This window comes from Topomyia yanbarensis, chromosome 2, assembly GCF_030247195.1.
Source record: "Topomyia yanbarensis strain Yona2022 chromosome 2, ASM3024719v1, whole genome shotgun sequence".
Taxonomy (NCBI): Eukaryota; Metazoa; Arthropoda; class Insecta; order Diptera; family Culicidae; genus Topomyia; species Topomyia yanbarensis.
This window is the reverse complement of record NC_080671.1, coordinates 110,350,993-110,375,350: the sequence shown is the minus strand read 5'-3', so window position 1 is coordinate 110,375,350 and position 24,358 is coordinate 110,350,993. Positions and strand designations below refer to the sequence as shown.

Below are 24,358 nucleotides of genomic sequence, written 5' to 3'. Positions count from 1 at the left end.
AAAATAGGACGTTTGCGGTGGGCTGGACACGTCGTAAGAATGTCGGACGACGACCCGGTGAAGATGGTTCATGAGGGCGACCCTACAGGAACAAGAAGACGTGGCGCACAGCCAGCACGGTGGATCGACCAGATAGAGGACGACCTGCGGATCCTTCAAAGACTGCGAGGCTGGCGACAAGCAGCAATGGACCGAGTGGAGTGAAGACGGCATCTGCATACAGCAAGAGACAATAAGGCTCCAGCCTGAACGGTAAGGCAAGGTAAGATTTTGGTGTTGCTTTTTAGTTGGACAATGGTCCAACTAGAGGAGGTCCAAATAAAAAGCGGTCCAGTTAAAGACCCGGATAGAATTTTACAATAGCATTTACCCTACAAACAATCATAAAACAATAAATATTATAGTTATTACTGTTTCAACATTGTTCGATGCCAAGTTCTCACAGTAGATTTACAATAAAATTGCATGTAACAATAAATTTCACTGTTCAGAAAAAAACTTATACAGTGCATTCACATTAAATTTTACTGTTTTCGAGAAAAAAATGTCTGGAGAAAAATTGATTTTTTTAATGTTAAGATACATAACCACCCCCCTTTTTCACTGTAAAAGTCTATTTTACCTTGAAATTTATTGTAAAAACGTTAAAGTTTATTGTTTTTGTATTGTAGCATAACGCTAAAACTTACTGTAAATTATTGTAAAACTACTGTACTGTCACAGTGAAAATCATGGTTTTGTTACTGTACATTTCTATTCGGGGAGTGTCCAACCAGCGAATCACGACTGTACGCACAGAAAAAAATGTTGGTTAAAATAAGAGTTTTCGCTCTTAGCAAGAACAACCAACACATAGTCTTAGAATAGTGATCAAAGTAAAACTTTTATTTTGATCACTATTCTTCTATAGCTTAAAAGGAAAACTTTTATTTTGATTAATATTGTTATTGTTGATTAATTGGGTCAATAAATGAGAAAAAAAATATTTTTTATTACATCGATAAAGCTGATTTTCGTGATTACAACAATGTTTTTTCCAACTCACGAAACGTGAAAATAAAATTTAAATTTAAAATAAATAAGTGTGTTGACATTCTTTATTTGACACTATCAGAAGCGTTTGACATATCGAATTTCACGATAAATGATGCCCTGTCAGAAAAAATGAATACATGTTTTCCCGCAGCGTTATTTTTATTTGACATCCAATGTATTTTTTTTCATTTTGGGTGTTGTGTTGATAGGCCGAATGTAAACAACCGCAGTTTTCCTATGTATGATTGTCTATGTTCACATAAGATTTATTTTAAAAAACAAAAAAAAATCGTTTTTACGTATTACAACGATTTGTATACTGCCGTTATAAGCATATTTGTCCCATGTTCTATGGGATTCCCTATATACATGGGACAATTATGCTTAGAGCGGCAGTATATTGGACCTAAAATTTAGCGAATGGAACGGAAAATTATATATAGCTTAAGAGCATGTTCAGAAGTGTTTCAGTTTTAGATTTATAATTTTGAAAGTTCTATAATATAAAACTGAAAATTTTAAAACTGGAACTTTCTGTCCCCAGCAGCAGTTTTAGCGGGTGTTCTATTCAGTTTAAAACTCATGTCTCGCCATGCCTTCAGCGTTACTGCATTCCAATTTATTTTTCCCCAGTCTATCGGGTCTAAGTGTCTTTGCTGAAAACTTTGCAAGTATTTAAAACACAGTTCTAAACGTGTTTTAAAATCAGCAACAAATAGAACGGCGTCGTAAAACAGTTTTAAATTTTAAAACAAAACTGTTCGAAATTATAAAACAAAACGCTCTGCTGGGGATGTGAATGTTTCAGTTCCAGTTCTACTTTAAAACTCCTATACAAAATAAAACGCTCCTGAACATGCCCTAATGACCCAATTTAAGATTAATGTCGTTTTCGATTGAGAACCTAGGAACTAACCCAGGTTAGTTGCTTCAAACGAACGTTTTTAATGAAACTGAGTTGGGTTCTCGCCAAACAGCGGTGGTGTGAGCGAACCCGAAATATATTTATTTCAGGTTGGAACCCAACCCGGTTTTCATACATTAATAACAACGACAGAAATCTGTCACATCTGTGGTGAGTGTATCTGTTATATTCGCTTTCCAGTTAGTTCTTCTGAAGCACCCTATGCCAAAGTAACTCACCATCTGTCACTCAGCACTGGCGTGACAGACGGAATTCGCATGTAAACAATTTGTTGGACTTTGCATCGAGTTTTTGATGGTTTTAGTGAGCTGCTGTTTGAATTATTACAGGCATAGAACCTAAATGGATTACCCAAGACCCTGTGGTTGCAAAGGACGCCGCACCTGCCTCAACTGCGAAAAAAGCTTTGCCATAGAAAGAATTGACTATAGCAGTTTGTTCAAGGTATCCCATTTATATGCTTTACCCTTATCACCTGTTGTAAATTAACTTCGCATTTTCATTTTCAGAGTTGCAAAACTTATTGCTTCTGTCCGCGATGTAATAAAATTTATCCCGGGTGGGACACAACTGTGGTACTGGCGGATCATGAGCGGAATCATAATGGTGATCAAGGGGAGGACTACCCGGGAATTTACATTGACCTTGATTTTCTCAACTTAATTGAAGAAACTCAGCTGATGAAGGGTATTGACGAGATGCCATGGGACATTTCACAGAGTGGACGCCGCAAGCAGAACTTTGGTCCGAAGACAAACTTCAAGAAGACTAAGATTAAAGTGGGCAGTTTTGAAGGTTTTCCAAAATTTTCGGAATTCGTTCAGAGAAAGTTTGATCAGGTTCCGCTGATGGAGGGCTTCCAAACAATTGAGCAGTGCTCATTGGAATACACACCGGAACGAGGAGCTTCCATCGATCCCCACATCGACGATTGCTGGATTTGGGGCGAACGGGTTGTGACTGTTAATCTGCTGAGTGATTCGGTTCTGACCATGTCCAGATATCGCTGCCCTGACGAGAAGAGTCGTTACAATTTGGACTTTGTAGACCGGTACAGAGATAAACTGATTTCAGGTTTGGTGGATGAAGCGGCGATGGATGCATTTGACGATCGAATAGTTAGGATACCGATGCCAAGGTTGGTGATATGATTAAGATGTTTTAGGGGGAAAAATTAAGCATAATACCTGATTGTAGACGATCGCTGCTCGTTATATACGGATCGCCACGGTACCAGTGGGAGCATGCAGTCCTCCGCGAGGATATTACTGAACGACGTGTTTGTTTGGCTTACCGGGAGTTTACACCAATGTATCTGCAAGGGGGCAGTGAGTATAGCAAAAGTGAAGAAGTGTTTAAATTGGCGCAGAATTTCTGGAACCATTCCAAGGTATCTTCTGAAGGTGTTCGCGCCAACTAGTCGTATGGTGTACTGTGATTTGTACAGATAATGTTTACGGGACCCAAAATAAATAACATAATATTTAATGGGAAGTTACTTCAAAACTTCCGAAACCGAACAAGCAGATGCTGTTCACCCATAACAAGAAAGCTCATACTCTCGGTGCGGTCACAAGGGAGTTATGTACCTGTCTCTATTTTCAATTTAGCCGAAGAACCTTACGTACACGACCAATTTCAGGGTGCCATATCCGAAGACTTGAGTAATTCCGGGCAGCATATTCACTCAAAATTAAAAATCAGAGCCACGGCATGCTGTAGTAATTAGACATTCAAGCAAATGACATTTCCGGTTTCGTCTGGTACTGTGGTGCGATTCTGACAGGGAGCCCTTCCGAGGTTTCTAGTTAGAACACTTTCAAAGAAAATTCTTCAAAGCAGTTAAATACACGCTACACAAAATTATTAGGTACCATTATATTTATCATGATTCTAGTTACTATTGGGTTTAAATGCCTTTCATCTGTTTCACTGAGCATAAGTCCAAAACAAACTAAACTACAACTTATAACAAAGGTAAACGAATGATCTGAGAAAACTTACATTGGTCGTTTTCGAGCCTGAGTAATATGTCAAAAACACAAAATAAAACATTCAATAATAATACAAATTACACCACCGAATGGTCGATTTTCATATTAGATATTCAGGAATAACGTAAGCGGACAGTGATCGCTGCCGTAGACCTCCGAACGCATTACGTTATCTACTACTTTGCTAACTAGTCGTTCCGAGGTGATGAAATAGTCGAGCCGCCAGCCAACATTTTTCGATCGAGCATTGCCCATGTAGGACCAGAAAGTGTAGGCGCCTTTCTGTTCCGGGTAAAGTTGCCGGAACGTGTCGACGAAGCCCAAAGATAGTAGTTTAGTCATTCCGTCTCTTTCTTCCTGGGTGAAACCCGCATTCTTCTTGTTGGTCTTGGGATTAGTCAAATCGATCTCTTCGTGTGCAACGTTCATATCCCCACAGACAATGACCGGCTTTTTCGCGTCCAACTCTTTGAGATACTGATGGAACTTTTCGTCCCACCGCAATCGCTTCGGCAAGGTGACCAGCTTTCGCCCCGCGTTAGGGACATACACACATACCAGATAGAATTTTTCGTACTCAGCCGTCAGCAGACGACCGTCGGCATCCTGCTCCTCGTCTCCCAACCCGTAGGTTACGTTAAAGGGCATTTTCTTAGAGTAGATAGCGACTCCGGCGTAACCACCAGGCTTGCATAGCCAGTACGGATGATAACCCTTGATGTGACGTGCCGCATCCGGTAGCTGTTCTTCGGTGCACTTGGTTTCCTGCACGCACAGGATATCCGGTTTCTCGTGCTCAACGTACTCCCACGCACCTTTCTCGACCAGTCCCCGCAGACCAGCCACATTCCAGCTGGCGATTTTATAGTTATATTCCTTGCCAAGCAAATCGAAGTTTATCTTGGTGAAGTCAGTTGCCGATTTGTTCATCTTTGGGGCCGCGGGTTTCTTTTCGGATTTCGATTTCTTTGCTTTCGGTTCGATCGTGCTTTGCTTTGCATCTTCATCCTGCTCGAGCGGTTCCTCTGCTTTCTTCTTTCGACGTTGGGTAACTGAAAAAAAGTAAGAACGAAAATAATGCTCAATCATTTCCGGTTATCAGAGGATCACCGAAATGCTTACATTCGCGGAATTTCCGCAACAGAGACCTTCCACGACCGGACATTTTCGGTTAAATATAATGACTCGATTTAGATATACTTTTTTGTTTTCGAAGTACTTCACTGCCGTTTACTATAGATCAGCTAGCTTTGTCTGCTGCATACTGAATGTATTCGGTTCGCAAATTGAAAAAGTAAACAATAACAAATTTACATAGGCGAGCAAATGATGCAGAATTGGGAGTACCTACGATTGAAAGCATTGCCGTTTTCATTTATGCAATTAGGTTTTACACCAACCGACATAACCCCACAAAATGAGCCGGATGAACTTCGTTTGACAATTCTCGGTGGTTTGTTTACATGGAAGTTACGTGAGTTCGAATGTAACAGATGAGCACCCGTTGCACTCGCACTCACGCAACTGATAAAGTAAACAAACCACCGAGAATTGTCAAACATGAACTTCATTCATCGTGAGTTCATTCGTGTCGTCATCTTGTAGAACTCAATAGCACTAAGCCGGTGCAGAAGCGAAAGCGGTATTGAATACTTTACGCTGACGTCACAAATGAACTGAGTGTTCATTTTTGACAGTTCGCTTGTACTGTTCACATGGACTTAGAAAAATTCTTTGCGATTTTTTTCGAGCGAATCTAGTCGTCCACAAATTTTTCTAAGTCCATGTAAACAGTACAAGTGAACTGTCAAGAAGAGTGAGGTTAACTGTGCCAGTAAAGAACCTAATATGTGGCATGACTTTTTTTTTCTACGAGAAGTTAACTACCGCTTTACGCATAATTGTCCCATGTGTATAGGGAATCCCATAGCACATGGGACAGTTATGCGTATAGCGGCAGTTGATTTAACTGTAACTTCTGAGGTTTGGAATCAGTGAGGGCGCTTAAACAATTTCGAAATCACTATTGGTCAACAAAATGAGTACTAGATCATATTTTGATTATTTCGCACGGTGATTTGACAACTATTTTCTCTCGCTTTGCTTTTGTTCTTCAGACAAAATTTTGCAGGTATCTGCTACGCCGCCATTTTTTTCAAACCAAGATTTAAAACGTCGTGTTAAGGTTGATCCACAAACGACAGAATCGATTCCATACGACACGACCCACAAACACGACTAACATCCTTGAAGTGGAGTGAGTTTTAAATAAAGTTAAAATTTCGGTGAGAGGTGACACATTTGTTCAGGTAATATAAAGGTGGAAGTACAGCTTGATGCGAGTAATCAAGGGTTTCACTAATACCCGTCTCTTGAACACCCTCACAGGACCTTTTTGGTTTTTCTATCATTTTCTGTGCCTTGGGTGACGCGATCATCCTCACCCGGTAGCACACAATTCGGCCTAGCGAGCCCTGGATGCTCGCTACGTCCAACCCGTCAAAGACCAGCGATCGTCCTCTGGCCTTGGGCCATAACCGCTAAGGAGGACTTACCCCTCTCGGCATGGTCACTCCGGTATCGTCCTGGGCCTGTCGATACTAGTCAATGAGGAAAGACGCCAGCAGCCGCCAACGACGTCAAGAACCCGCCAAACCCGCCAAGAAATAGCGTAGCCACCATTGTCACCAGTTCCCGAACCCCATCGTCGTCAGCAGCAACCACGCGAGCGCTCGCAGGACGGCCCCGAACCACAAACAGCTTCCAGCAACAGCAGCGGTACGTACCGGTAAAAACCCACAACCCCCCCCCCCCACACACACACAAGCCATAGTTCAATAAAAAGCGAATTTAAATTCATTTTAACAAAAAAGTTTGAAGTTTACATTTCGGATTCAATTGCCAATTTCACAACCCACAGTTTAGTTAAGTGTTTAGTTGTTCGCGAAACCCCTCCGATTACCCAGTAGTAAGCCGACCCTGAGACCCAGTTCGAGGAGGCTCTTGCTACTGAGCTTTACCGGGATACACAGTAAAGGAGTTACAGATTTTCGGGGGAATAGTATACAATCCACCTTACTCATCAAGAAAATGTTCTTGGTTGTCCATAATTTACTCCCTCTATTGAATTCCGGCCTGTTTTGTCGAGAAACCCGCTTTGCGTTAAGAGCGAGTGATACGTTGACCATTGAGTCGAGTAGCACATCTTTCGACTTCAGCCCCCAACGTATTTCCCATCACCTCCATAGCTTGTAATATCGATGAAAATCCTTGGTTGAAGATACTGACTGTTAAATAAGTCACAACATTGACCACCTGCCTGCCAGAATTTGTGGATGTGTTTTGCGCTAAGGCCCAGATTCCACAATTCAGAGACTCATTGATGTTTTTGGGTGTGAGCTCCTAAGCATCTTTCTAATAAAGCATTATATGATAGACTTTCGTAGATCCTGCCATATTCGAATGTTCATTTTACTTCAGCCTGACGCCACTTGCACCAACTAGGTTTTACACCAACCAACATAACCCCACAAAATGAGCCGGATGAACTTTGTTTGACAATTCTCGGTGGTTTATTTACATGGGAGTTACGTGAGTTCGAATGTAACAGATGAGCACCCGTTGCCTTCGCACTCACGCAATTGACAAAGTAAACAAACCACCGAGAATTGTCAAACATGAACTTCATTCATCATAAGTTCATTCGTGTCGTCATCTTGTCGAACTCAACTGTCCTCGCCGGGTGAATACTTTGAGTTTTGGGGATTTTCGTTCGATGACAAGCAGTATTCGAGAGAAGCCCAGATAGCATTTCGCATATGTTCTTGAGTTCTTGAGGTTTTGAGTTTTCTCCGAATCGCCAGCCCATAAATTTGTGTTAGCTGGCCGATTAATTTGTCCGTCAACTTTCCCTTTACTTTCCCGCCGATACCTTTGTTTTCTTTCTTCAGTTTTCGGTATCTCGTTCCCATACGCTTCTCAACATGTTCGACGCATTCTTTCTTCCGTACGATAATCTCGTCCCAAAAAAAAAACAAGAAACCATTCACAGTCGCTCGCATATATACAAACCGTCAAGAATGGAACGGTGAATAATTTTCCCATAGACAAGCGCTATCGTTGTGCGCCGCGCTCAGTATCTCAGAAACGGCCGGAGATGGGACCTTTCACCTTTTCACCAAATCCTTTCTGTGGCGTATTCTCACATACATATAAATTGAAATTAAACAAAGAAAAAATCGATTTTTTGAAACCACGAGACTAGAAGACCCCCTTAATTCGTTCGGTTCCCAAGAATCCGGACTTCCGGAAGCACGGTACAGTGCCGGGGTATTATTTGTAAATTTCAATAGAATACTAGCAATATGGGTATCAGAATTCTTGGAATCACTTCAGCAGGCTGTATCTCGTGGTTTTGGAATCATTTGGTGATTTGACCCCGAAACAGACATACCGAGGTCAAATTGCCAAATGGTCCCTTAACAATAAATAACAGACTCCCGAGATAATTTGAAGATTTTACGTACTCATATTGCTAGGACATTATTAAAGTTTACGAGTCATGCCCTGGTTCTGGAATATTACCCCGGAAAATCTGGATTATCAAGAATCAGATCAATTCATTCGGTTCAGTTTTGTAGGATCAAATAACGGACAGGTTCCTGAATCCGAAACATCTAAAAAATTCCCATTCCCATCCCAAATCAGTTTAAGGAAGCCATAGTTATGAGCATTTAAATTTTTCGAACATTGCCCTCGACGACCTGTTGAACGTGTTTTTTTGTTGGACACACAACGGTTGAACAGCAATAACTTTTAATTGAGGCAAGATTTACTCACAAGTTACATAGAGCAGCTCTAGAGCTAAAGTTATTGCAATTACTCCGATTGGATTCTGATGGATCAGTGCTGCCAGGGACAGATTACGTTGATGACGAAAAATATCTTTATGTTACAATATTATTGAAAATTGATTAAACTTTCGTGCACAATTGGACTATTGTAAATATTCTAGGAGGATTGTATTGAGCATTGGAAGGGGGCTGCTTCTAGCAGTGTTTCTTGATCTCACCGTTTTCAAGTAAAAAATATTTTGAAACCCTACATGCACTAGAAAAAAGTTTGACATGAAAGGGTTAATCACTTGTATGCAGTATTTTTTGAATACGAAATCAGCCACTTACATTTGTGCTTTGTACATCATTTCATGCTTAAACTGGTAATAAATAATATTAAGTTCAGCCAAATACATATTTGTATTTGGCTCAGCTTCGAATTTGAGCGCAATGTGCCTTAGCCAATAATTATGGGTATTCTTCTCTATTGCCCAAAAGACAGAGGGAAGAAAGTAGGCGCAGCAAAAGTTTCTATGTGATACTCCCACTGCGATACTGCTTTAGTGGAAAAGCCCTCGGACCACGGCAAGGTACAGTATCATGCCGGGGGGAGTTGGGAGGTATTTTCAACATTTTGCAAGCATTAGAGCTTTCACCATTCATTCAAATTCAATACGAATGAATATAGTTCAGTATAACGCTAGCCTTCGCCCCAACCAAATGATTTTTTTTAATATAGATGTTTTAATCTCAAGGTTATTCACCTCTTTTCGGGTTAAAGAAATCTCTTTTGGAAAAATCTTTAATACTATGTGCGGAGTTGGGAATCGAACCCAGGAGTGCTGCATACAAGGCAATCGATTTACCAACTACGTTATGTCCATCCCGATCGAATGAGTTGTCGCAATTGAAACAGAAGCAATAACGAGGAAACTGAAATAGGAACGAATGTATCCATACTTGCATCTGCACGTGTCCTTATAATGTTGAACAGAGTGACGATCATTGAACAGTATATCAGCATTCTCTTCTCTCTTGAATTGAGTCCCTAGTTGTTTGTTTGGTTATATGGTAGATGTGGTTCACGAATGTACATGCTGTTGAATCGTTCAGATTCGCTACGCAATACTGAATCTGAATATGAAATTCATCTGGCCAAAATAAGCTGTTTTTAGCTTATTTCGCAACGTCTGTTTAAAGTAAGAGCATATAGTTTGTGGAGCGGGTTTTTTGTAACAGGTATCGGTAATTTGATGCTGTTGAGGTTTGGGAGGGAAAAATTTGAATTTGAGTGTCATGATGCTTAATCAATTATTGGAACTCATGCGATATTCAAACATCAAAATGCATTTTCTTTTGGATTTTGGTCCCGCAGATGGCTACGAAAAACGTTCAATTCAAAATTTGTAGGATCAGTTTATTCTAACATTGTATGTATAGCTTACGAATTTAAAATTTTATAATCGTGAACAAAGACGAAGAGGTTATAAGTTATTCGCATTTTGCAAGAAAATATTTGTTTCAAACTAAAATAGACAGAGAAAGAATGACCGGAACAGTGACAATTCACCTTTTACTGGACACACTGAGAAAAGATATATCCTCAAACAGCAATCGAACCTGCGATCTCCCAGTTTCTATTTGGGTGCGTTAACCACTCCCCCATCAAGGAACGATCGCCGCAATCCACTGGAGCTAAAAAAAGATAACGAGCGAATTTTGCCTGAGAATGGGCGGCGCCGGTTGTTGGGTGGTAAGCGTGACCGCCACTCATTTCAGTTGGTCTGGGTTCAATCCCAGCCCAGCCGAGGTCGTTGAGATTTTTCTGAGGTGAAAAAATCTGTAGTCACGTCTTCCTTGAAGAAGGGAAGTAAAGCCGTTGGTCACCGGTCCATGAGTTGATGAATCGATATCGAGTCTAGAAAATGGACTCACCTCTCTGGTCTTTGGTTATGAAGAAGTAGAATTCAACTTCTATACTTACTAACAAATCTCGTGATACTTGTACTTGTGGAGTGCGCAAAAGCCACGGCCTCTAGCAAAAGCAAGTATCGGACTAACATATTCCTTCCGACATGAGATGACATCACAGTTCCCTCGATGGCGGAGTGGTTAACACACCCAACTAGAGACTGGAAGATCGCTGGTTCGATTCCTGCTTGAGAACATATCATTTCTCAGTATGATGTGTGTATTAATAATTGCTCAAATGGTTGTTTCATCGGAATGAATTACCATGTTTTAACACCACTATGCTTTTTTAATATAGTAAATGTTAGCTGTTATCCTTCTCATCAGACGTCCTCTCGTCCTCACTACTAGTTTTCCTAACCTTGTTAAATGCCTCTCCCGTAGGCTATACTATCTGCTAATTCGATTCGATTAGGAAGATTAATATGTTACAGCTAAATCACTTGCACCCAGGGGTCGAACAAACAAGTTTAAAACACTTGTTTTGCTATTTGAACTAATCTACGCTAAACCACTACGGTCATCATACTGGCATACCCCAGTATAATTATGATAGTCATTTGGGCACGAATTGTGTGCTCCACTGTCAATTCAGTCAAACTCATGCACTAAATGGAATTCCCTTTGGATGGTAGAACCATCACAATTCCCTTTGGATGATTTTTCCTAAACTTTTACGTTTACGCTGGACGTCTGTGTTCTCGGTGCCTAAATAGATGTTGCTTCTCAGTTTTGCACAACCCAGGGGGAACTTGGCCTTAATTCCACTGCTCTGTCATCGATGTTACGTGATATTTGTTATGGAATATTGCTTGTTTGAGGTCCATTCATAAACAATGTCTCGCCGAAAAAAGGAAATAATATAAAATACCTTTCCCCTTCAAGCACATTGCAACTTCTTGTCAGTTTTATTGCCCCCGCTCAACCAATATTTAAAAAAAAAATAATTTAAGAAGTTAAAACGGAAAAACTGATTTTGTTAAGGTTACCCTATCACACAACATTTTAATAGCTGTAAAATTAAAACCATTAAAGTTACAAATATGACGTCCTCAGCAAAGTTGCTTGAAAAAGGTTGTGCTACAATTTTGCGGAACACTTCATTGTTCTATCTCTTTCTATTTCGTAAATAATTTTCAGATCGTACAAACAATAAGGACCACCCTAATATCACCCATCTCAAAAGATGCCTCAATTGACACAGATTATTTCTTCTGAAGACATGAAATCTCAAGAACCAGTAGTTTAGTCACAAATGTTTTTGAATTCCTAAATTCTAAATTCGGACTACTGTGCAATGGATTCTATCACATTCACCAGAATGACATTCGCCCGAAAACCATTTACCCGAATGACATTTGCCCGAATGTTACATAAACCCAAATGTCATTCACCCGAATGTGAAGAAAACCCCAAAGACATTCGCCCGAATGCAACATAAACCCGAATGCCACTCGCCCGAATTCCATATACCCGAAAAACATCGAAATGTCAAACGAAAAAAAATTAATTAATTAAGCCCAAATACAAATTTTATTACATTTAATGAAGAAATCAACACTAAAGCAATACAAGTCAAATATTTAAACCAATCACTTGGATTATATGGTTTAATTAGGGTTTCCAGTTGTAGGTCCTTTCGTGAGTTCTTTTTAGACTTTTTAGCTGTTGGTACCGCTTGTAGTGTACGTAAAACATCCGTACTAGGGTTGTTCTCTTCAAGCTGCAACTGCTTCAACACACCATTGAATATAGGATTTCCACGGCCTAACAAACCCTTCGATTTATTGTGCCAGTTTTCCACATTATTGGTAACCCTAGGAATCTTTTTCGATATATTTTCGAAAACTGATTACGAAGCGGGGTCGCTGAGAAATTTTTTGGTTAGCATCCTTCCTACCTAAAATACAATTTTTACTAATGTAATCCAAAATATCTTCAAGAACCTTTGGACAACTTTTCCTCAATTCTTCGAGCGCCTTTGGAATACCTTGATGGGACAAGAAAGCCGAGGCAACAATTTGTTTGTAAATGAGTTGTATTCGGTGAGCTTCGGAATATTTTGTCTGCTGATCAAGTTGTTTTAGTTTTCTGAAAAAACTTTGGTTTAGATGGAAAAATCATCCCTGCCGAAGCATATTGACATCATAGCACCACCAACATCACTTTTACCGATTGACGATCATCACGCACCATTTGTTATGCTAATTAATGGTAGCTGTAGCAGCGCAACCACACTGGACAATGATGCTGTGGGAATAAATTTCAATTTTCGCTCGTGTGATTTTGGTCGATTGAATGTCGCGTTTGCAATCATCGAATGGGAAGCGATATTACAGAAAGAAACACTGGACGAAGCCGTGTCGGCTTTTTACAACACGCTGTACGCGATGCTCAGTGACCACGTGCCGCAAAAGAGACAAAGAGCATCTCCAGTTCATAACAAGCCATGGTGGACCCCTGAGCTTCGAAATTTTCGAAACGTTTTTAGGAAAGCACGCAACCGTTTCTTTCTGAGGAAGTCCGACAATGAGCGACGCATCCTTCGTGAAGTAGAAACGACATACAATGGACTTCTTGTGTCTACATATGAAAATTATGTGGCTCGAACTCAATACAATGTAAGACAAAACCCGTCATGTTTCTGGAATTTCGTGAGAAATCAAAAGTCGGCTACCAGTATTCCAACCAATGTAACATACAACGAAGCCACAGCTACCACTAATGACAGCAAATCTTTTCGCCGAGTACTTTGAGAACATATTCACCAAATCATCGCCGATTCCTCGCTCAATTGCTTCGCTAATGTAGCCCAACATGACATTAATCTACCCATCATTCAATTTTCCGCTGTCAAAGTACTGAAAATCATGGATGATCTCGACGTAGACAAAGGGCCTGGAACTGATGGAATACCATCCATACTGCTGAAGAATTGCTGCAATGGGCTGGCATTACCCACCACTTCTTCAATCGCTCGCTGCGTGACAGGGTTTTCCCGTTGGTCTGGAAATCAGCTTCAATCGTTCCGCTCTACAAGTCCGGAAACTGTAATCGCGTCGTGAATTATCGTGGCGTTACTATTTTGAGTTGTTTAAGCAAAATTTTTGAAAAACTGATCCACAGCGTGTTGTACAATGTTGCATCCTCAATAATCTGTCACAGCCAACATGGTTTTATGAAACATCGCTCCGCTACTACTAATCTAATGTGTTACGTCAACACCTTGTGCCGCGAAATTGAGCTCAGGCGACAAGTTGATTCAGTGTATGTGGACTTCGCAAAAGCCTTCGACACTGTACCGCATATTTTGGTCATTGATAAAATGAGACACATAGGGTTTCCTGCATGGATTACGCAGTGGCTATTTTTGTACTTGTCGGACAGAACTGGTCATGTTGTAGTGAATAAGGCACGATCCCAACCGTTCAGTATCACATCCGGTGTACCCCAAGGAAACGTCCTCGGGTCACTAATTTTCAACATCTTCGTGAACGATTTGTATACGCTACCCGAGTAAAGTCGAACATCAAAATTACAATAAGTAGAATTCATATTTTGATAATAGCATCAAATTGAAATCTTATTGTGCTATCAGTTTAGGATTTTTAAAATATGACATCAAACTTTGATCTCAATTTGCTATCATTATTTCTTTGAAGAATTTTCTATGTTTATATTTCTTTGGCAAAACATCAAAGTGAATACATATTTCGCTGTCAAAAAAAATTTCACCATCTCAATGAGCTTTCAATTTACTCTCACTGATAGCAGAATTAGTTTTCTGTTTGATGTCATAGGACAATTTTGCTGCTCTCAATTTTGATCTTTTAACCGTTAAAACGACCAAAACGACAGCAACCTGAGTAATCATTTGCCGAACATCACAACATCAAGTTTAGTTTTCAATTTGTTGTCAGACTCTGCTCGGGTTATCACCTCTTTTAATCTTTCCTTTGCCGACGATGTGAAGCTCTATCGCGTGATCACTTTTTTGGAAGACTGTATGGCATTGCAAGAAGACATAAACGTTATGCTCGTTTGGTGTAGCGATAATAAAATGCGCATTAACAGCAGCAAATGCAAAATGATGTCGTTCACGCGTTGCATTAGGCCCATTCGTCATCAATACATGATGGCATCGGTCGTACTCAAACGAGTTTTTTTCTATTTGCGATCTGGGTGTGACTGTCGACACTAAAAAGAAATTCAAGGAACATGTGGCTATTACAACAGCCAAAGCTTTCTCTACACTCGGATTTATTCGTCGACATGCTTCGGATTTCACTGATACATATGCCCTGAAATCGTTATATTGTTCGCTGGTGCGAAGCAACCTGGAATATGCTTCTCCTGTATGGGCTCCCTTCTACGTGACACAAGTTTTGCAGTTAAGCGAGTACAGAAGAAGTTTATACGTTTTGCGTTGCGCCAGCTTCCTTGGAATGACCCAATTAATCTTCCTTCTTATCCCGACCGATGTCGACTGATCAGCTTGGAAAGTCTGTCAGCAAGACGCATTAGAATGCAGCGTTTGTTCGTGTTCGATGTCATCACAGGAAGTATTGACTGCCCTACACTTCTTGAACAGATACCGTTCAACGTCCCTCCGCGTCGATTCCGAAGCTCACCTCTATTGGCAGTTCCGTACCACAGGACTAACTACGGACACCACCATCCATTTGATTCGTATCTTCGTGTTTTTAATGAAGTTGATGATAAGTTCGACTTTGATATTTTGTATTGGAATAAGAAATCTAATTTAGCTAGTATTAAGCAGTTCAGCCTGTACGAGTCAATCGAAGGCGATGATAAATAAATAAATAAATAAATCCAATAAGCTCGTTTCTGCATTATTAATGCTATTATATACCACCACTCAAGCAACACTTGCAACATGTAATGGCCTGGGTTTGTTGCATAACCATAAAGTTTTGCTGGTGCGCTTTTTTGGTTGCTAAAGCAGTTGAATAATGGTTGAAGAACGCTTCTTTTCAACGAATCATGTTGCAGAAACTGATAGTCGACAAACGGTGCTGCTCGGGTAACGTACAAATGTTAAATTTGAAAGCCTGATATTGGCACTACTAATGCTATTAAAAAGCTTCAGTTGGCTGTCATTATCCGCCATGATAGTTTTAAAACTATTTCTTATGTTTCCTTTCGGTATGACGGACAAAAAGGAAAAATTTTAAAATATAAAATGTTCTGTTTAAAACCATAATTGACTTCTCTTCTAATGCATTGTAATGAATATATTTACAGTTATGTTTCGGTTATATCACGGTCGATCTGTATTTTAGCGTGATATATTTGAAGCGTGATATATTCAAAACAAAACAAAAGATTACATTCAAGCATTAATCCATGTTTTTCTATAAACAAAAAGTAATAAAAAGTTAAAGTTAGTCATAAAGAAGAAATAGTAGGGTAATGAGCCTATTTTTTCCGTGTTTCTATTATCATGCTACCACAGAGAACAGACGTCCATCTTCAGCATTCAACTTGTGTAAAATCTCTAACGGTTTCGAAGGTAGTAGGGATATCCAAACCAGGTGCGCTACTGTCGTCATGTTTTTTGTGGCTGATTTCGACAGAATTGACAGCGGTTATTCCTCTACCCAGTCAAATTAGTCCGGAACCGGTTCGGACTTCCAACATGAATTCCAGCTCAAATGCATCAACCGATAGAGTCGGAATCGGTTGTTCTCTTTGAGCAAGATTCCATACGGAATCCATTCAGGATTTCGAACCGGTTCCGGAATGGATTTGACGGATAGTTGGTATAGGTTGGTGTGGTGGCGCTAGTGTTTATCGTATATTAATTCAAATGTTTACACACGTTTTTTAAATATTTTTGTTCGATCATGGATATCTGTTCTCTGTGATACTACCCATTTGAAGCCGTTGGTTAGAGCAGCGTTCGCCATCTTTGCTCAACGCATTGGGTCCAATGGTATGGCATCAGCGGATAATTTTTCTCTACACAGCTTCGCTTAACGTATCCCGTACCGTTTCTTAAAATTATTGAACCACCCAAAACTAAACTTGAAGGAATCTGGCACGTTGAGATTTTGGGCAAATATCTTGACTATTAAAATCAGTGTATTCGAAGGGACTACGATTCAGTTCTCGTTGTTTTAACATTCATATAAATAGTCCCATATCCAATCGTTGACCCTTCCAAAAGAAAAGTATTCACATCCATTCAAGACAAAATGCATATCTCGGCATACCTAGCATATTTTTCCTATTTTGTTTTTCTCATTATTTTGATAGATTTTCCTGCGGATAACTAACAATTAAGCGAATAAAAAAGAAGTCGTTTTTTACCCACTACACCAGACGCCCTCTTAAGGACACGGCAATTAAGTTACGAAGAGTTTAAAACAAAAATTGGAATCGGCCAAAAGATATTTCGGCATCCTAACTTTGCAACAACGTTTTTGGTAAAACATGATATCGAGATTATTCAGTTTCGCGCCACGCTCTCCGTCCACGTAAAGGAACAAGATGAACAGCGCTATAACATTGTTTCTACTGCTTAGACTTCTAAAAAAATTCAGATGCATTCTTAAGAATCTATTCTTTAAGATAAAAGAATAAAAAAGTTCAACTTTTTGACCGACCTCATCATATATAAACCCTTAACGAAATAGTCCGAAACCCAATAATAGGCTCATTACCCTACATGTAAATAAGCAAATTAATTGTAAAAATAGATTAAATTGCCAGGACACAATATGTGGCTTAATTGGATCACAACGTAGTGTGTCTTGTCTGTTTTTCAAAAAGCGTGATATAATCGAGACAAAACCGTGATATAATCGAGGGTGATATAAACGAGTATTGATATAAACGCATAGTGATATAATCGAAACATTACTGTAATGGGTTTTCGTTCTCACATGATATGAATGTTTTACGAAAATTACCTTTAGTCTCGAACTGAGATACTTTGCCTTGTCCTTCACGATAAGTACGCTGCATTTGCTCCCTGGACTATATTGCATATGTTCGATTGAAATGAAATATGCCGAATATAATCTTCAAGAAGGGTTCCATAACAAATAAACCCACAGCATTACAATAGTATTATAACGGCTTTTTATTTGCTCTATAATGGCACTAAATGCACTTTTAAAGCTTACATGCTTTAAAGATCCTTGATGCATGTACGCGTTATATCAGCGTTATATACGCATATAGAGCAAGCGATAATGCTATACGTCGGCTATGCAGTTATGCATTATTGATGCTAATATAGAGCTTTATTGCATTGTTAATGCTGTAATGGAGTTTCAATGCAACATTAGTGCAAATGTATAGCCAATATAGAGCACTGCGCTATCACTAAAGTCTCTAAACTAGACAATTACCATGAATTTGGTATTCGGGTGAATGACATTCGGGCGAGTGGTTCATTCGAGTTTTTGGCATTCTGGTAAATGGTTCATTCGGGTTAATGACATTCGGGTAAATGATCCATTCTGGTAAATGGTTTTCGGGCGAACGTCATTCGGGCGAATGTGATAGAAACATTTTTGCAACTGAACTTTACACCTGCCGTCTCACCGTTGCACTTGGCTGTGTGTGCAGTGCTTTATGGTCAAACCTATGAGTGCGCAATCGGCTTCCCATGAGCGTTGTGGCAGCTCAGAGGATGTACTTCCATGTTGCTCAGGGATACCTTGCTCCTATACACATCCATACATACCGGCATACATAGGCTCACATTCATACATATGTACATATATACAAACTATTTGGCACAAGTTTAGAGCGTGTAACGTCATGTGATCTAGTCTGTGTAATCCTATAGAAAACAACCTATCATCGCCTTAGATTCTACGTCTTATTAGCAAATTTCGCATTGAATCCGCTTCTGTTTCTTCCTAATCTCCTTTTTGACTCCTAGGTCCGAAGCGGATCAATAGACTATTAATTGATACGGTAAACTTACTAACAGTATTAGTCCTTACTCCCAATTTTTTTTTTCCAACCACTGTGCCATTTCATCTCTATCTCATAACAGAATTCGATTATCCCTGTTCTAGTTAATATACGTATTCATTACATTATGGACAAGGCGAAACACTCAATATTTTTCAATTATTATTATCCTGAGTAGCTAGACGTGTGAGGGCATTTTAGGGTTTTACAAAAAGAATCTCTGTCCATAAAGGACATAAAAAAAATATTTATCCACTATTCCCCACAAAGTTTGCTCGAACCGTCTGGTTCGATTCGAACATACCACACCGACCCGTAAGGGCTCAGCCACAAAAGATAACCTGAATAGTGGTCGCAGTGGCAGTTTCCCCTAACAAAATAGACCCGTAAGATCTGCTTATCATTTCTGAAAGCCAATGTGCTTGGTCGAGTTAAAGAACAAGTCCTGAATAATTAACTATCTCTTAGGTGCTAGTTCTGCACTCCTTACCTGAACTAGCCCCATTCCCACAGTCAAAAGAGTCAACAATTAATAGGATCCACATGTCCTCCACCCAAGCGAATTAATCATCTTGCATGTAGGAGCACATATCTATCAACTAGCCAAGAAGACTGCCGAACCAATGACAATGGACCATACCAGTCGAAGGCCACAGGCACGGAGCCATCTCGTACAGTTCTTGAAATTAGATGTTTGTTAGTGCTACTTACAGATTTCATTTCAATGGTAGTGCCTTATTTCCTCTTGTAAAACTTGCTTACCGCTGCTCACCTTTTCCGGCATTTCGACACTGTCAATAGTCTCATAGAAGAGATGTTGTATCGAATCCTCAATTTCCGTCGGAACTCGTATATGAGACGCTTAAGGCTCAAGTTACCTCAAGGCTTGGTAGTGTGCGTAAGAAAAATTGTGTTCAGCTTTGCCACCAGATTATCCATTTAAACCTTTTCAAAACTCTAAAAGAAGATTATCAGTCGATTTATTAGATCATCACGATTCAATTCATGCAAAATACCTGCTGGAAAAACCATCGGCTTAGCTAAATGGTGCTTTTGAAAAAGTGGCTGTGATTTTTTCATTGCGCTGTTGTGTTGCGTACCCCAGCACGGTGTGGTAGTGTGACAAAAAATCACAGCCACTTTTTCAAAAGCACCATTTAGCTAAGCCGATGGTTTTTCCAGCAGGTATTTTGCATGAATTGAATCGTGATGATCTAATAATTCGACTGATATTCTTCTTTTAGAGTTTTAAAAGGTTTAAATGGATAATCCGGTGGCAAAGCTGAACACAATTTTTCCTACCCATACTACCCAGCGTTCAAATCTAACACATGCTCAAAAAAGGTAACTTGAACCTTAACAGGCTCTACAAGTTCGAATATCAACTCGTCGGCGTTAAGTCAGACCGGACTAAGTGACAATGCATTGATTTCGAGAAACGTGTTTAAATTTTGATATTTTGCGACTTAGTCCGGTCTGACCTTACACCGACCAGCTATCTGAAGCGAAAAAAACGTTAAATATAATATTATAAATATTCCACAATCCTATAATCAACTAAGACTGTCAGTCGATTCTAATGCAGAAACACTAATGATGTGATCATCAAGAATACGTCAGACAACACTAATTGACCCCCTTCAATACCAGTTTGGCCCTACCACGCCGTAACGCGGGTGGCGGCGTGAAAACTGCCGAATAGGGGTTGAAAACAGCTTGAAGCAACATCTGATGTTGCTCCAAAAGCATTTGATATACAAGACTGGCTTGGATGGTTCCATCGAGCCTAGTTTGCATACTTTACATAACTAGACTCACTGTTCTCAATTGACCCACAATAAAAATGTGTATTCCTGTACAAAAATCCTAAAACATTTCTGTTAATAACCAATTAAAATTAAAATTACGTATATCTCACCAGGAACTAAAAGGAAAAGCGACCCAATCCGACATGGGCCGCTCTTCCTTTTGAATTTAAGAAATAATTTTATTCTAATAAATACCTTTAAATTACGTTTTTGGTCAGAAGTCGGTGTCATTGCATTCATTACATGGTCGGTGTTAAGTCAGACCGGACTAAGTCGCAAAACATCAAAAAATGACATCATGATAGCTCTGGATAAATAATATCGTCAGCTACATTCGACTTTTGCCAGATTTGAAATATGTAACAATAAACAAGAATTATGGTAAAAATAAATTTCCAATCATAATGTAAAGGATGCTGCGATTGAAACTTTAAACTCGTTTTTCTCGATATCAATATTTTGTCACTTAGTCCGGTCTGACTTAACACCGACCAGATGATAACATACAAAAATTTGTGATTAACCCACTTTTGATTTTGATTCTTGCAGTGAGCCAATTAGCAACGTTTTTTGTTATTCTGACAATGATATTAAGACGAGAAACACAAGTAGTAGAGTACTTTAAACAATAGAATATCAATACAGAACTGTGGGCATCAATTCCATAAAGCAACTTTTCACGACACGCAAGGAAACGTACTAATTTGTTTATTTTCTCCTTGCTCTACTGTGAAAGTATTGATTTTAGACATAATTTGATTGAGCTAAAGAAGCAAAGCACTGAAAAATGGTTACTTCATTAGAGACTGAATAGACATTCCCTGGGTGTGCTATATGCTTAAAAACAAGTTTGTGAATTATACAATTTCTGGTTGAATCTAAGTTTGTCCATGTACCGGATTCATGCTTCCAGAACATCAATCGGATATATACAATTTTAATACACTCAGGTTTTTACGCGTTTTTTTTTCGCGGTCTTTTTCCAATTAACGCGGTTTTTTTACGCGGTACGTATCCCCCGTGGGTGTATAAGCATTTGACTGTTCTTTTTCAAATTACTCCAACTGCAATATCTTAGCGCTCGATTCGATGGACTATCAGGTATTCAAAAGAATCGTCAACGAATAAAAACGTAATTTCAGTTCTACTGTTTGAAACTCACCTCCATTCAGTGGTGCAAGAGCATCCTTCTCTTCGGTAGATTGCTTTCTGGTGGACTTTTTCGTTACTTTCAATACGGACTGTTGTTCGTTGGCTGAATTGGGAAACGAAAATATTTTCATCAGTATCAGGAAAATGATGCTTGATACTATCAAACAAAACTAAACAGTTAGGAAATCAACACTTATGAAAAAGAACTACAGAATTAGAAGGGAAGCATGCAGGAGAAAGAAGCAGATTAGTGAAATTCCCATTACCGATTATTTTTGGTTTTAGCTGGGACAAGGAACAACGGACTCCTTTCGCAGGTTTGGATTGAAGGTGAAGAAAGGAAAGCATTCAGGAGCGTTCGAAACACGACAATAGTACACAACAGCTAAACAAATTACACAATACATAGCACACAACACAATTATTTAGGGCAAATTTCACTAACCTGGCGATCTTTTGCGGTTTTGTTTGCGAAATGGTCTGTTTCTATGACGGTTTTGAACTCTCCGGCGAATTATCATTCGATTAGTTTCGGTTATAATTCGGCAGCAATGAAGAAAACTAACACAAGCTAAACTAGTTCATTTTCACAGAATTACTTCTACCTTTATTGAATAAAATTTGTATAGTGACGTTACTTCAATTATAGTGTTAAAACCTTCAGAAGTGCGTGTTTGGTTTTGGTAAGTTAGTATTGTTTCTCGTTAGCTACTGGGTTGGACTGGAGGCATTAATTCTGCTCCTTCTCTTAAAATCTATTTTATAGTGACACAGAGAATCTAGTGACAATCCTGAGTAGATTGTATGGAAAAGGTAACTGAAACTAAGATGCATTTTTTTGGTAGCTGCAGCATTTTGCTATGCTTTGGCACTTGAAATCTGACTGTGCTCGACGAGACAATACTGATCAAATAAAAGCGGAACTTAACAAAATCGTAAATAGAAGAACCGACCATTCTTTCGGTTGATACTTTTCAAACTAATGATAGAATCGGTAAGGAAATGTAAGAACGAATAATAAAGTCAATATTTTTCCCACACGAGTGACGTGACACAGGAAGAAGGGGGCACTGTTTGTTGGGAAGGGGATCCAAAGGTCGTCTAGATTTAGTTACCCTCAGGTTCGGTCGCTGCTTTTTTGCCGCGTCCTCGTTTGACTGGCGCCGCCGGAGATTTCGCGGGTGATGCAGGTTCTGAATTGAACGTGTAAATGAGTCAACAATTATTTATACTATTTGTTTCTACAAACTTACTTTCATCGACTGCCTTCTTGCGCCCTCGGCCAGCCGCTTTTGGTTCTTCGCTAACCGCTTCAGAATCTACTTTTTTCGGGCTTGCCTTTTTCGGAGAGGGTTCCTTGGTAGATTGTTTGGACTTTTTCACTGGAGATGGCGCTATTTCTTCCTCTGGTTCTACACAAAAACAATGAGTTATAAGTAAAAAGACAAATTAAATTTAGTTTACCCGTTGTGTCAGCCTTCGCTTTGCCCCGTCCCCGTTTTGCGGGTGCCGCCACAACTTCCGGTGCTGCTTCTGGCTCTACATCTTTAGACGATCCTTTACCTCGACCCTTGCCCTTGACCGGTGAAGAGGTTCCATTCTCAACAGCTTTCCCTTTCTTCGCTGGTGCAGCAACTACTTCCTCTACAGCCTTTTTTCCGCGACCTTTCTTTGCCGGCACTTCAGCCACAACTTCTTCTTTGGCGCTAGCCGGTTTGCGACCCTTCCGGCCTTTACTAGGTTCTTCAGGTGCAGCTGTAACGTTGTCTAATGGATCTGCATCAGCCACCACAGGAGCAGCAGCTTTACCTTTACGTCCTGGTTTTTTCTTGTCCTCGATCGGATCGGCTGGCTCTGGAACGGAAGTTTCTTTGGCTGTTTTTACAGCTTTGGGTGTTGCTTTTTTCTTACCGCCACCATTTTTTACTGTTTCCGCCTCAACGTTGTTTACCTCTACTGAGATTTCTTTTTTAGCCGGACGACCCCGCTTTGATTTGACTTCCATTTCAAGATATGAACTAGTGGTCCTGAAATGCGTAAAAAAGATACTAAGCTGCAAAATACCGCGTCTTTCTCGTTTTTTCATACTGGTGCTCCGCCGCGGGGTACAACACGTATCCATCTTTGCTTACCTTTTTCCAGAACACGCCAAAATTGTTTCACGAATAATGCTTGCTCACTTCGATTTTCCCAATAACACTTGCGCGCTTTAGTGGGAAAACGTTTCAACGGCAGAAAAATAGAATATTGTGTAACGAACAGCGCACTTTAATCGGAACCACAAGGAATACGGCTTCACGAAGCACAAGCTTTCGTTTCGTCTGGGCTGCTGCGTTTTTTGCTTCTTTCTTCCAGATGCCGGGTGGAAAGAAAAGGCGCGTTCAACAAAGAAGTGAACGAGAGCCCGGGGATGACAGCTGCCACTGATTCGTTGTCAGGGTTGTCTGTGATACGTGTGTAGAACAGTTGATTGAGTGCCAACTTGTATATGCCATTTATAGGGTAAAGAACCAGTATATTTTCAAAATACGGGAGCTTCTGTTCTATAATTTCCATATTAAATTTGCAAAAGGGCGAATAAGATTTGTAAACAAACTTTTATTTTGATGATTTCTCTTAATTTACTATAATTTCAAAGCATAAAACAATTGAATTCTACGAAGGGTAAAAATTTACGTTAACGCA

The 24,358-nt window shown here is 39.8% G+C and overlaps 2 protein-coding genes across 3 annotated transcripts; one reads left to right on the top strand and one right to left on the bottom strand.

The window, feature by feature from the left end:
- The first annotated feature begins 2,200 nt into the window (after window positions 1–2,200).
- Window positions 2,201–3,449, top strand: LOC131679189 (alpha-ketoglutarate-dependent dioxygenase alkB homolog 4). The gene is made up of 3 exons (XM_058959841.1): window positions 2,201–2,404; window positions 2,470–3,098; window positions 3,158–3,449. The coding sequence occupies exons 1-3, from the start codon at window positions 2,303–2,305 to the stop codon at window positions 3,378–3,380; spliced, it is 954 nt and encodes a 317-aa protein (XP_058815824.1). The 5' UTR covers window positions 2,201–2,302; the 3' UTR covers window positions 3,381–3,449.
- Window positions 3,450–3,823: 374 nt separating this feature from the next.
- LOC131679179 (DNA-(apurinic or apyrimidinic site) endonuclease) lies at window positions 3,824–24,085 on the bottom strand. Of its 2 annotated transcripts, XM_058959828.1 has the most exons (7): window positions 23,806–24,085; window positions 23,585–23,700; window positions 23,138–23,527; window positions 22,927–23,085; window positions 22,789–22,866; window positions 21,684–21,776; window positions 3,824–5,006 (listed from the first exon to the last, which is right to left on the bottom strand). In XM_058959828.1, exons 2-7 carry the CDS (start codon window positions 23,676–23,678, stop codon window positions 4,060–4,062), a joined length of 1,761 nt encoding a protein of 586 aa, XP_058815811.1. In that variant the 5' UTR covers window positions 23,679–23,700; window positions 23,806–24,085; the 3' UTR covers window positions 3,824–4,059. The 2 variants fall into 2 exon arrangements, with proteins under 2 accessions (XP_058815811.1, XP_058815810.1); XM_058959827.1 differs by having other exon boundaries at window positions 23,138–23,700; window positions 23,806–24,082.
- Window positions 24,086–24,358: the final 273 nt, after the last annotated feature.